Source organism: Lacerta agilis, chromosome 8, assembly GCF_009819535.1.
Source record: "Lacerta agilis isolate rLacAgi1 chromosome 8, rLacAgi1.pri, whole genome shotgun sequence".
Taxonomy (NCBI): domain Eukaryota; kingdom Metazoa; phylum Chordata; class Lepidosauria; order Squamata; family Lacertidae; genus Lacerta; species Lacerta agilis.
The window spans coordinates 60209392-60222945 of NC_046319.1; the positions used below are offsets into that span (position 1 = coordinate 60209392).

General features: G+C 41.6%; 1 protein-coding gene across 1 annotated transcript in view; it reads left to right on the top strand.

Annotated features, from left to right (window-relative positions):
• The window catches only part of MACO1 (macoilin 1), a 59996-nt gene extending 49516 nt beyond the window's left edge, over positions 1 to 10480 (top strand). The window contains exons 7-11 of the mRNA XM_033157792.1: positions 2438 to 2596; positions 3408 to 3590; positions 4508 to 4628; positions 7544 to 7718; positions 9881 to 10480. Of these exons, the coding sequence (XP_033013683.1) occupies positions 2438 to 2596; positions 3408 to 3590; positions 4508 to 4628; positions 7544 to 7718; positions 9881 to 10083 (841 nt within the window). The 3' untranslated portion in view covers positions 10084 to 10480. The remainder of the gene's footprint in view (positions 1 to 2437; positions 2597 to 3407; positions 3591 to 4507; positions 4629 to 7543; positions 7719 to 9880) is intronic.
• Positions 10481 to 13554: the final 3074 nt, after the last annotated feature.

Here is a 13554-nt window from a genome sequence, read left to right on the forward strand (position 1 = left end):
ACGGCAGATGGTCTCTGGTCAGGAACGATTAAAACTAAACCTTCTAAACGGCTGTGCATTTTCTCTCCTGCAGTGCAGCTCTCTGAGCCTGTGTGAAAAAGAGAGAGAAATATAAACAGTGGTGTATCTTGGATCTAAAATACACTTCTCTATTTACCATGTAAAACTGTTTGATCACGATGTGTGTGGTGGTAACAGTACGGTTCTCCTTGCATTCTTCTAGCCACAGACAAGGTGACTGACAGCATTTAACTTCCCCATTAGAGCAAGGGCGGTGTGCAATGAAGGCAAGGTTTCTATGGATCCTATGGATCACTTAGCGGAATGCTTGTGCCAGCCGAGCAGATGGCAACACTCATTTAGTGGGAGAACTGATCTCCTTTCATTTTCAGTTATTGTGTGTGTATTGGCACACAAGATTCTGTGTACAGTCGTATTTGGGAGTAGTGTATTTAGGACCCTCCAAATGTTGCTAGACTACATCTCCCATCCTCTCTGACAATTGGCCATGGTGACTGTTGCAGTCCAACAGCATCTGGAAGGCCACAGGTTCTCTCACCCATGTCCTAGATTGTTCTCGGAGCTACTTTGCATATACTTTGATTTCCTGATTCAGAATAGAAGACAGCTCCCCTTTTCCGGGAGGCTGCATTGCGGGAGGGGTTCTGGGACCTCCCAGTTACCCGGCAGTGGGCAGAGGAATGCTTCCCACGTCAGTAGGATGCCCAGCTGCGTCATGCCTCCCAGCTGACCAACCAGGTTAGCTGGGGGACGTGGCCCTCTGCCGGTGTGACTTTGGGGCAGCCTCCATTGTCTCCTTTTGTCGGATCTCCCAGCCCCCTGCCCCCACCATTTTTGCTTGTGTTGCTTGACTATGGCCTTGCTGTGACTAATGTCGGTTGCCTGGTTGTTGGGGCTGGGTAGGAATTTCTCCATTTGGCAAATTGGCACCAGCCATTTGGTTTTCGCCTACTAGTAGCTATTGTCACAACTTTGCAAGGTTAGGCATTGGGTAAGCCTTGTCATGGGAGGGGCAGTTGTTGCCTCTGGCCTGCCCCTCCACGTTAAGAGTATCCCGTTAAAGGGATCCGGGGGTGTGGTTCCTGTCCGAAGCTTGGGTGTGGGCTTGGGCCATGCCCCGACCCCATCGGTGACCCTGGGGGTGCTCTTAATTGATTATATCATAGGGCTCCCCCTATCGGTGGTTGACCCTTTGAGACTTCCTGCAGACAGGCAGGAGTCAGGATATAGTCTTGCTTCACCCAATTGCCTAAGCCAAACCACTCACATCTGTAACTAATAAAGTTGTGTCCTTATTTATCTCATTAACCCAACATATGTGTGTCTTATTTCTGGGGGAATTGCGGGGCCCGGGGCCTTGCCACGCATGTGGGTTATGGATTTAAAAATAAATAAATGCTATTATATTCAGACTATTTGTCAGAGTGAGAAGAAATCAAGACTTTTAAGTGGTGTAGTATTAGCTAAATGAGCCACCTTGGCAGTAAAGGTAAAATATCAATTTACTTGAATGTCTGACATGGTTGTTAACTTTCAGTTGCTTTTATTTTTAGTTTCTATGTTGAGGCAAGATGGGGTGGGTGTGGGGCGATAGGAGCTTGCCAAAATCCTCTTAACTCTTATATATATTTGCTAGGTAAACCATGAAATTGTACTATTAAAATTCAAGTACACAGAATTGAAGATAAAGCTTTCTAATGCTAAATTTTGCTGTGTTGTGTTCTCTTTATCACAGCTAATGCCAATAAAAGAAAGGGTTTCCTTCTACCCTGGGAAACGTACTTGCACGTACAACTGACAAATCCCTATTTATATCCCAAGTAAAGGCCAAACTACATATGACTATGGCAGATCTGTGTTTTCAAATGTGGTTCGAGGAAACGGGTGCATGTGTGATTTTGGAACATAAAATGGTCATATGAGTTTCTGATTCTGAATTGTACCGTCCTTCCCAGCCTGTTGCTTCATCCCCTTCCATTTCATGAACAACTTTCCCCCAGCCAAGCTTCAGTACCAGAAGTGAGCCTGGCTGGGATAAAAGTAACTGGAGAAGAGATTTAAAGGACCTGTGGGCAGTGGGAGGTGGGTTGGTGCAGAAATGTCAGGTGTGTGAGGAAGGAGGCTCATCATCCTACCTACACATCACTTTTGCAATTCAAATTACCCCCCTTATCTCACCAGCTTGCAATTTAGTTCTGCCAGTCATGTATAGCTTGACCCAAAAGACTGCACGGTAATGGGTCCAATGAGATAAAAGGCTGGGTGGAGAAAGTGGAAACGCTTAAAAGCCCTTGATGGCCTTTTCTTAAAGGAGAAGCCCAGGGCCAAACTTTGAGCATTCAATAGATAAATGAAGCTATCTCTGTTCTCTTTGAAAATACATAAATTAAAAAGGAACTGCTGCTCTTTATCCTAGGCTGGAACAAGATATTAAGAAGTTAAAGGCTGACCTGCAGGCAAGCAGGCAGATTGAACAAGAGCTGCGCAGTCAGATTGGTTCTCTGACCAGCACAGAGCGGGGGATTCGGTCTGAAATTGGACAGCTCCGACAAGAAAACGAGCTGCTTCAGAATAAGTAAGTTTGGTTCTCACTTCACAATATAGTGGGCTGATTTTCGTACTTGTAATCTGATTTTTAAAAAAAACAAATACAGATTTTTAAAATCTCAAAGCCCAAGCCAGGCAAAGTTTATCTCTCTGGAGCTCAATTCATCATTTCAGTGGAAAGAGACTTAAGATTTAACAGTTCTTGACTATGCCCAGATAAGGACCTAAATTCTGCTCTTTTAGTACTGACAGTGCTGCAGAAATTAATAACTCTTTCCTATTGATCTGTAAAAATGCTATATGAGCATATGGAGAATGACATTTATCTCTTGTTCAAAGAGGCACATGATTTAAACAGCTAAAGGTCAGGCTTAACAGAAAAGTTATTCACACCTTAGCTCTGCTATAGTGCTGATTTCCTTCCACTCTAATCTGATAAAAAATGATGCACAAAGTGTCACCCTACCCAAATCCTTCCTATTATCCACTGAACTCTTACCCAAACTGGTAATTCATTGGAATTTAGGCATCTATATACAAATTCCTCTTAAGATGAGAAGTTCTGCTTTGATTGTAGTGACTGGAGGTTGTATCCAGTGCTAGTCCTACTCAAAGCAAACCCATTAGTCATGACTTAATTTCACGAATTTTAATGAGTAGGACTAGCATTGAATGCCACCCATGTGTTACCCTCTTCTGCTGAAATCTAGAGTCTCTATTTTATCAGAAGGGAAAGTTGAGCACTTAAAAGAAGTTACACTTCTGGAACAGTACTACTTTATTTTCTTCTCAGGCTAAGAAAGCAGCGGGGATCATGTTCCTTTTCTTCCCTCTTTCAGGCTACATAATGCTGTGCAAATGAAACAAAAAGATAAGCAGACCATTGGCCAATTGGAGAAAAAGCTCAAAGCAGAGCAAGAGGCACGAACCTTTGTAGAAAAGCAGTTGATGGAAGAAAAGAAAAGGAAGAAGTTGGAAGAAGCAACTGCTGCGCGGGCTGTTGCTTTTGCTGCTGCTACCAGGTACTAGGCTCCCTCTCTCATAACGCTAGAATTTGGTGGCATCCAATGAAGCTGAACATTGGAAGATTCAGGACAAACAAAAGAAAGTACAATTTATTATATGCATATGATTTTTTTAAGGTGCATAATATGAAAAAAACAGATTCAGATAATAAAAATAAATGTCCTGGTTTATACAATATGAAAAAACAGAGTTAGATAATAAAAATAAAAGTACTTTGCACAGTGCATATTTAAACAGTGATGGCCACCAACTTGGATGGGTTTGAAAGAGGATTTGACAAATTCATGGAGGAGAGGGCCATTGATGGCTAATAGCCGTGATGGTTATTCTCTGTCACCACAGTCGGAGGCAGCAGTGCTTCTGAATATAGTCAAACCTCGGTTGTCGAACATAATCTGTTCCGGAAGACCGTTCAACTTCCGAAATGTTCAACAGGTTGCAAGAGCTTCTTGCACTCAAGTGGAAGTCACGTTGGACGTTCGGGTTCCAAAAAATGTTCAAAAACCGGAGCATTTACTTCTGGGTTTTCAGCGTTTGGGAGCCGAAATGTCCGAAAATGGAGTCGTTCGAGAACTAAGGTTTGACTGTACCAGTTGTTGGAAACCACAGGAGGGCAGAGTGCTTGGATCCTGTGTGCTGGTTTCCCTCAGGCTTCTGATTGGACACTGTGAGAACAAGATGCCACTGGCCTGATACAGCAGGCTTTTCTTATGGTCTTATAGTGTTTCGGGTTGCAGGGAGGGATCACGGCAAAAGGTATAAAGGCACGTGACACCATCACTTGGCCAAAGATAAGCAGACCTGGAAGTGTGACTGCCTGATTGTAACAACACACACACACACACACACAAAAAGTGGCACACATTGAAAGTCTCCCTCTCCCCATTCCCTTGGTTCTTGTTTTGTTTGGCAGAGGGGAATGCACTGAAACTTTACGAAATCGCATCAGAGACCTGGAGACAGAGTGCAAGAAGTTAACGATTGACATAAAGCTGAAAGAAGATCAGATACGAGATCTAGAAATGAAAGTGCAGGTAATGAGAGTGCACCATGACATTGCATGCCTCCTTCACCGTCCAAACATGACCCTTCAGAATGCCTACCACGTTTTCTGCGAGAGAAGAGTGCATAGGGTTGTGTTTCTTTCTGTTATCCTAAATAGGCCTGACTTAGTCTAAAAGCTACCGTAATTTTTCTTTGCCATGCCTCTCTCTTTCCTTGAAGGAAACTTGCCTACTTGAGCTTTGCCAAACACCACTTTAGGCTTTTTTTTCTTTTTTTAAACATTATGTTTGAAGGTGGGCCATGGGTGGCCAGCCCCATGGGATGTACAAGCCTAGAGCTGAGAAAACACAAATAGTCAAGGAAGCTCCTGACATGCACACACAGTTATCAGCAACTAGTGTTCATGACTTGGCTCGCTTCTGGAGGCCAAGTTTCATCTGCCATATACTTCTGCATACCTTGAAGTTCCTACAGGTATGCTGAAAACTTTGATCTATTTGCAGATTGCCCTGCTTTTTTCCTTCCGAAAGTGATTGGCACAGGACCACCCCTGTTCAGTATTAAGTGGGAATTGATAGATTTTTATATTCTGCTTTAGTAGAATAATCATCTTGTTTATCCTCATAATACATTTATAATGTTAGGTGCCTTGCGGTTAAAATATAATACTTTAAATAAACTAATTGCAGTTTTGGAGCCCTCTTGGAAGAGAGGAGAAATTAAAATGGCGAGGGAATGGTATTTGCTGGGGATAATCAGTGGACAGAGAAAGGGTTAATCACTTGCCCTCCAGAAAGTGTAGTCCCAACCTGAAACAGACTATAAAACTATGATGTTCATTTATATAACACTCTTGCTCCATTGTTAGAAAAGCAAGTTTTGATTAAAGTTTTTAGGAACAGTGCCAGTTTTAAATAGAAATGTGCATTTTAAAAAACTGTAAAACATAGTTTCAAGTTTTACACTTGTTTCTGAACCTGTTCATGGTTTCCCCCATAAATTTGCAGTGAAATGTTTCTGTGTTTTCCTCTTCCTCCTCCGCAGGCCCACATAAACAAACCAGCTAGGGAAAAGTAGTGTAGCCCTTGCTTTGCTACACAGGGAGCTGTGAAATGTACAAGGAATATTTTCATAATAATCAAAAACTTCTCACTTGTGTTTTAAAGTGAAAAACAGTTTGACTTTGTGGTTTTGACAGGTATATTAAGTAAAACCTATTTTTTAATTGGCGTTCTCAAGTACATGTAACTCTGGAGGCTAAAATAGTTCGAGTACCCCACCCTTAAAATAAAGCCTGGACAAGTTGAGTAACTTGTCAAAACCCCTTAAGCAAACATTTTAATCTACAGAGAGGGAATGTTATATAACATTCTCCCCCATTTATCAGGAAGTTGGAATTTGTTGAGCTTTTCTCTAGCACTTCATTCTTGTACTCACTTTGCCTGTAGGGCCCCACCTGTTTTCCAGTCCTGATTTGCATTCTCCCTATTGTGGGGAGAGTCTGCAGTGCAGCGGAAAAGGATATATTTTTCATGGAGGAGGTCCCAGGTTCAAGCTGTGATATTCCAGTTGATCAAAGTGTGTGCATTCAGGTAGCAGGGCTAAGAAAGATTCTCTGCCTGAGACTCTTCAGAGCAACTGCCATTCATCCTGGACCAGATGAAGTACTATATAAGGCAGTATCATGTGTTGATATTTCTCTGAATATCAAGTGGGCCTAATAGGTTTTGGCCAGCAGTGCAGCATGTTTTTTCAGTCTGAGGGCTGTATTCCCTTCTGGGCAACCTTCCAGGGACCAGAGGGAGAATTGGGAGGAATGAAATGTTTACCTTTGTGTTGTATGCTAGTTTCTACACACACCTCTATCCAGCATCAAGGGAAGCAAGAGACATTATCAGAGCTATAGAATGCAACCAGGCAGGCAACAATGCTCAAGGAGGGTGCAGAGCAAGACCAGATGGGGTATGTGGCCTTGGGAGAGTCCTGAGGCCAGATAGAGAAGCTTGGAATGTCACATTTGGCCCCCATGCCTAAGGTTCCCCACTTCTGCCTTACACCATGGCTGGCCAACTTCTGATGGTGGAAACTTGTGCCATACCTTGGTAAGAACAGGAGGGCCCATGGACTTAGCTATGTGTGGAGTGCTGCTTATGGTCCTCTCCAGCTGTCAATTACTCTGCTGCTATTGCATGCTTCCCAGCTCAGAAAACTAGAAGTGACCACCAGCACTGTTTCAACTGGGACAGCACTGTTTCAACTGGGACAGTCTCTTTCCCAGCCTGGCGTATAGTCCGCCTACAGGTTGACTTAAAAGTTGGCCGCCACTAACTTAGGGTAAAGTCTATCATCACCACTCTCATTCCACCCCAGGAAAATTGGTTGTGGGGTCAGGAAGAGACTGTACTGGCATGAACATAGAGTGTCCATATCTCGGAGTGACTTCCTGGGGGTGGGACATCCATACAGCTTCCTCTGACATAATCTCACAAATTTATGTTGACTTCCTAGTTAAATGTGGTTTTCAAGACTGGAAATTTGTGTGTCTTAATCAGCAGCAGATTGGAAGAGCCCCCACATCAAGCCAGCTTTGTGTTCTGCAATTGGTACATTGTTCGTGTTGAATGAGCCATAAGAATACACTGTAATCTATTCTGAGCCCTTGGGGAGGGTGGGTGAAGAAAACTGTATTACTACAGCTGAACATGTCGATTTCCAAGCTGCGGCTTCTGCAGAGCTAAATTGCCTTAATGGTGTATGAGCACGTATATTTTACATACTGCAGTTGAGGTCAAAGGATATAACCCAAGTTGCCCTAAACCTAGCATACTGCAGATTTGACCCCAATTTTCCCCCTTCCCCAGCCACAACCCTCAGTCTTGTTCTTTTCCCTTTATCTCTGTATAAAGTTTCTGTTTGTAACAGTCCTGCTTTAATTACCCTAAAGGAACTGCGGAAATACAAAGAGAACGAAAAGGATACAGAGGTGTTAATGTCAGCACTTTCAGCCATGCAGGATAAGACACAGCACTTAGAGAACAGCTTGAGTGCGGAGACGAGGATCAAGTTGGATCTGTTCTCTGCATTAGGAGATGCAAAAAGACAGCTTGAGATAGCTCAAGGTAAGTGGGATTTTCCATGCTGCTGGGCAAAGTGATAGAAAATGAGGTAGCGCCCTCTACTTTCCAGTGAGATACCAAAAAATCCAGTGTTCCTGTGAAAAGCACTTCTGTGTATACACGGGGGACTGTGTATGTGCTTGCTGGTTTTTATGCCTTGCTGCATTTTCTTCAACTACTTCAAAGCCTGTTCCACAGCCCCAGTCTGCCACAGGACTATGAAGGACTGCATTGGGAAGGATTAGTCAGAAAAGCCCCAATACACACTTCCTGTTCTGTTCGTTGGATTTTGGCCGCTGACAGCTGGAACAACCTTTTGGAAATTGTTCCTGCTAGGAATATATGGGAAATCCCCCCTCCACCAATAAATTTGTCCAGTCTTAATAACCACATCCCCCCCCAACAAACTTCTATGCCTTGTTGGCATTATTTTGGCTTTCCTTGAGATTCCTCAGATGTTTTTTTGCCTGAGGAGGACCCCAAGTGCCACATTGAATTTTGCTTTAGGCAACATTTCAGTAGCTCCTCCATGCTGCTGTAGGGCTCAAACCTTAACCAGCATTTGTTCGGTACTGCTTGGACGTCCAACAGTAATTCTGAAAGTCTCCGTGGAAACAGGTTAAAGAGAGTGCAGAGGACTGGTGTGGAGACGTGAGAGTAATTGCTTTGGTCCACCTGAGCAGCAGTGACTTGGTCAGACAATCCTAATCAAATGCAGCAAACTCCACACCAAAGAAAGCAGCAACAGTATTTTGTTTCTCTGGAGAGTGGAAGCAAACTGCTAGAAAACAGATGGTTAAATTTTTATTGGATCTCTGAGTGCAACTCCAAGTGCAGATGCTGCAGAAACGTAATGTGGTAGGAAATTAATAGCCCAGGCACAGCTGGAATTCTTCATTTTGTATACTCTGTCCAGGAAAACAAAATGCTGAGGGAAGTGGGAAGAGCAAATAATAAATGGCAATTTGCTTAAATAGTTTAATTTGTACTTCTCCCTCCTTAGCTGTTGCTTCCTTTTCTAACCTTGGGGAAATAACCTTTTTGCATAGGCCTCTATAAAAATGCCATTAGAGTTCTCTTCCAGGAAGTTCTAAGGAAATACCAATTTTTCACCTCCAAGTTTTTAGGAAATCCAGCAGATATATGTGCCCCCAGACTACCTTCATACAGTACTTTTCTTTACTGTTTGCAGTGATTCAATTCACAGCTTCTCATTCCTCCCCGTGCTCCTGCTTTGGCACTGCTTTTTATTTGTCCAGGCTTTTTTGTTCATCGAGTGGCCCATCCTTTGCCTTCATTTTAAAGTGGGGCCGGTAGGAGAACTCCCAGCTCTCCCGTTCCTGCCTTACTGTGCTGTGATGGTTTCATCACAGCAGGGCAGCATGAAGAGCATTGGCCTTGGCAGCAGGGATACAACAAAAGCAAATATTTTGTCTCTCCAGAAACTATTGCTGGAAAGGGCGACCTCTTTGCTGTGAAAATGCTTGCCAAACTCTGCCCCTTCCTGCTTCTTCCCTGCTCTTCTTGTGATTTGCTTTGGGCTGTAAACTTCCACTTCAGCCAGCAGAGGGCGCACAAAGTTAACAAAATAACAGTATCTGTCTCTCTTTTTGGATGGAAAATCCTATTCAATATAAAGTCCCATCAGGTCAACTTTGCCAAAATCATGCTCACCACCAGTACAAACCTATTCCACCCCCACCTACCCCACTCCATCACCAAATAAGGAAGATAAATACTGAAGGAAAGAAAGCAGATGTTATAACTTCTACCCAAAAACTTGGAAATAGGTAAGGCAAGAGTTTCCAGCATTAAGGAAATCTGAGCGAACGGGTTAAAATAAAATGCGTCAAGAACAGTGTCTTAGTAAAGGCATGCTTGTAAAGATCTTCCTTCCCTTTCACATGGCCGTAGAGGGAATGTGAAAATTACCTGCCAGAGCTAAACCTATTGATTACTGTGGAACATTCAGGTTTTAATTTAGCTTCGCAGCTGTTAAAAAAAAGGAAAGAAAGCCGTGCATGTTGTTTTAGGTGTTTGCTATTTTGCAGCAACTTGCATCGCCTGATCATGCGATGTTAATTGTATTCAGACCCCAGTTTGTCCACTGGTATAAAAACCTGGCATTTGGTGACAGTTATTTTCCTTCCTCTTTAATATTGCAGGGCAAATAATTCAAAAGGATCAGGAGATCAAGGACCTAAAACAGAAGATAGCAGAAGTCATGGCAGTCATGCCCAGCATCACATACACTGCGGCCACCAGCACACTGAGTCCTGTTTCCCCACATTACTCTTCCAAATTTGTGGAGACCAGCCCTTCTGGACTTGATCCCAATGCCTCAGTTTATCAACCCCTGAAGAAGTAAAGGCCAGCTTCCAGTTTGTCACACGGAAGACGTCACACAGAAAAATATCTTGCAGTCAAGATGAAATTTGTATTGTGTGAGACTGTATTGATTTATTGTTTAAAATAAAAAAATAAAAAAGAGGGAAGTGTGGGGGAAAGAACCTGAACATCAAGGTTTGGCTAGAACTGCCCATCAGTTTTTTCTTGTAAATTTTTAGAAAACCTCACAGAACTTTATACGGTTTCTTTCTTGGCCAACGCATTAAGGGAAAAAGAACCCACGACTCTTGGTTTTCACATAGCAAATTCTGCCTCTCTCTTTTTCCCCAAAATGAACACCTCTTGCAAGGTTTCCTCTTGAAAGGACAAATTAACACAGAGCTCCGCTTGATACGAAACCCTTTCTTCCCATTTAATAATAATAATAATAATAATAATAATAATAATGCCAAAATTACAAATTAAGAGTTCAAAGGAATAATGATGGAAATTCCTTAGGGTTGTTTTTTTTAAAAAAAGGCAAAAGGGTTTGAGTGCTCAAGCAAAGCTTTTGATGATGTTAGTGGATTGCGGGGCAGAGGGACGGGGAAGCGCATGTGCAAGAAATCAATTAGCTTACCCCTCTAAGGACCAAACCATATTTAAGGGGGCATCAGTTTTGAGGGAGGGCATAAGGATTGCAGAAAGGGTGTAGACGATAATGTAACATTGGTGGTTGTGTAAAGTGTTTAGTTTCCCATCGGTGTATTTAGTCACTTGAGAACTACTAACAGTCTTGTTCAACAGTGCCTTGGGGAAAAAAAAAGATATTTCAAGAGGAAACTCGTTCATTTAAACAATTTTCTCCCCCTTTCGCTATCATCTAGCTTGTAATGCCGAGCTCATTTTACAGAGTCTACTGCAGATCGTACATGGTAATTAGGTGCCCGTTGCAATCCTAGTTTACATCTCTCTCTTTTTTTTTTTTGTTTGTTCGTTTGTTTTGGGTACAAAATCCAACAGTGTTCACTTGATTAGGAAATGCTATAGAGGGCTCAGTAGCAGCAGAGGGGGTGTTTTGGTGAAGGCGGAAATGTGCAATGTACCATATACAAGAGACTGTCAGATTGGCTCAAGAACACGGCAGTTTGCAGGGTTTTCTTTTTAAAAAAGTCAACTGCGATTATGCTTTATATCATCTTGTGTTTGACAATTTAATTTCAATGGGGCTGACAAAATCTCAGCAGTTGTGCCAAGGAGCTTTTTTTAAAAAAGAAATAATTTTTTTAAAAAAAGAAACTCATAAAATTGCACAAAGATTTAAGTTTAAATGTATATTGTGCATTGGTAGGAAAGTGTGTTGCACTGGCGACTTTCAAAGTGTTTAAGGTTTGGGTGTGGGTGGGAGGGGACATTGTGGGAGGGGTACAAAATCGTATTAGTAACTAGCAAAATTATAAAATCAAACCATTATGATTTTGCCAACATGCAGTGGACTCTGGAAGGACAAAGTTCTTCTTTAAAAACAACAGCAATTTTTAAAGTTTCATATGAATTGGCAAGTATGCCTTGTTTTAAAAAAAAATTAAGTAGGACAACAAGTCAATAAAAATAGTATTAAAATCCATCATTTTAAATCAGATTCTTTTGAGATTAAAAAAAACTTCTAGCTTTAGCCAGGTGTGCATGTTGCTGTCATTTTGCATTTTTGAATCATCTTGTGTAATTGTCACCATGAAAGTGTTACTCAGAAATGTCATAGGTTTTCATCTTTGTGCAAAACATGGACTATTGTCACTGACTTTTTTGTGTTGAGGTTCCCCCATTTTTTATTTTTTTATTTTTATTTTTCTGCTGCCCTTTGGGCACAACTTTTGTTGAAATACTCGGTCTTGGCTGCATTCTTTTTTTTTCTGTGGGGTTTACAAAAAATAAACATTTTCTTGCAGATAAAGTAGTTTTCTACTTTTTTAAAAGAAGAAATGGGGCCCCAATTACTGGGATTCATAAACATATTTCACTTTTAAAACAGAACTATCTCACTATTTGGGGGTATGATTGAATCACATACCAACAAATTTGCATTGGTCAATTATAGTTGGTGTTGCTATTAATCATTATTATTATTATTATTATTATTATTATTATTAATTAGAGTTGATAGTTGCTTGTAATCTGAAGATCAGTTGATTTGGTGCTGTAGTGCAACATGCCTGCTCTCCCCCAAAACTGAAACTTGATGGGAAAATACACTGGAAAGTGTGGGCTAACACTTGCTTGACACAACTTCATCTATCCACCCTGACAAGCCGATTAGAATGAATGCCCATTAAATAGCTGGCTGTCTTACTTTCCTGAAAATATTGTGCAAACGAATCTGGATGGATTCTCTATTAATGGGTCATATGGAAGTGACCTGGGTCTATCATCTGGTTAATCTTACCATTTTTGGTTGATCAGTAGAATCTGCATATATTTGCTTATGAGGCAAAGCAATTTTCAAAAAAAGGGCACACTGATGGTTTTTAGAAAGGGGGGGGGGTTATCTTAGAATAGGTTGATTCACACATTACATGGTGAGTAAGTGACCACCCACAACATGCTCCTTCCCACCAGCTGAAACACTCATTTTTGTTGTTGTCATCTTTATGAGGTTGGAGCCAATGTTACAGATTGACCTTAGCAAGAGCAGCTGCCTGCCAAAGGGAATAGTTGCCTGGCTTGTAAAATCTGGTGTGTCTGATCTTACCTAGAAATTTAGCACCAGTTGATCAGGTAGGTTCTGCTCTATGAAAGCGCTTAACCATGATTTACACTAACCATAGGTTGGTGCTTTATCCTCATTAAGATCCCCAATGTATTAGGTTGCCAAGCTAAGCGCTTTTCCTGGAGAATGTTTGCATGAAGACAACTGGTGTGCCCTGACTGTGCCTAATCCTTAACAATAGTCTTAGAAATAACAAGAATCTCTGGTTAAGGAAAACAAACCGTAAGTTAAGCAATACATTTTTTCCATGTGCCTGGAGAGCGCTTCAAATCCAAACCAAATTTAGCCAGACTCAATAGTGCTACCTGATGGACATTGAACCCTACATTTTTCCTTCTACACATGACAGAATTAGCTCTGGGTATCAGTTTACTAACTTAAACCAAATCTGCAAGGGGTAAAAAAAAAAAATGGACCGAAGGTCTGAAAAATGAAATGGTTTTGTTTATTTTCTACAAAGACCTTTACTTCTAAAGCATGCCAAATGCTCAAAGCATTCTTAAATCGAAGTGCAATGCAGTTTCGTGAGCTGTGCTATCCTTCCTGATGATTAGGACAGACATTACATTGTCCCAATTAAAATTATGAGTTAGGAGAGGTGAAAACTGTGTGTGAAGCGTATCATGTGTATCTTTTATATGCAATGAGAAATGAATGGAAGGCAATCATTCCAGACAATGGGAACTGCACTTGGCCAGTCTTTGATACACAGTTATATGAACTGCTTGAAGTGAAAAGGAAAAT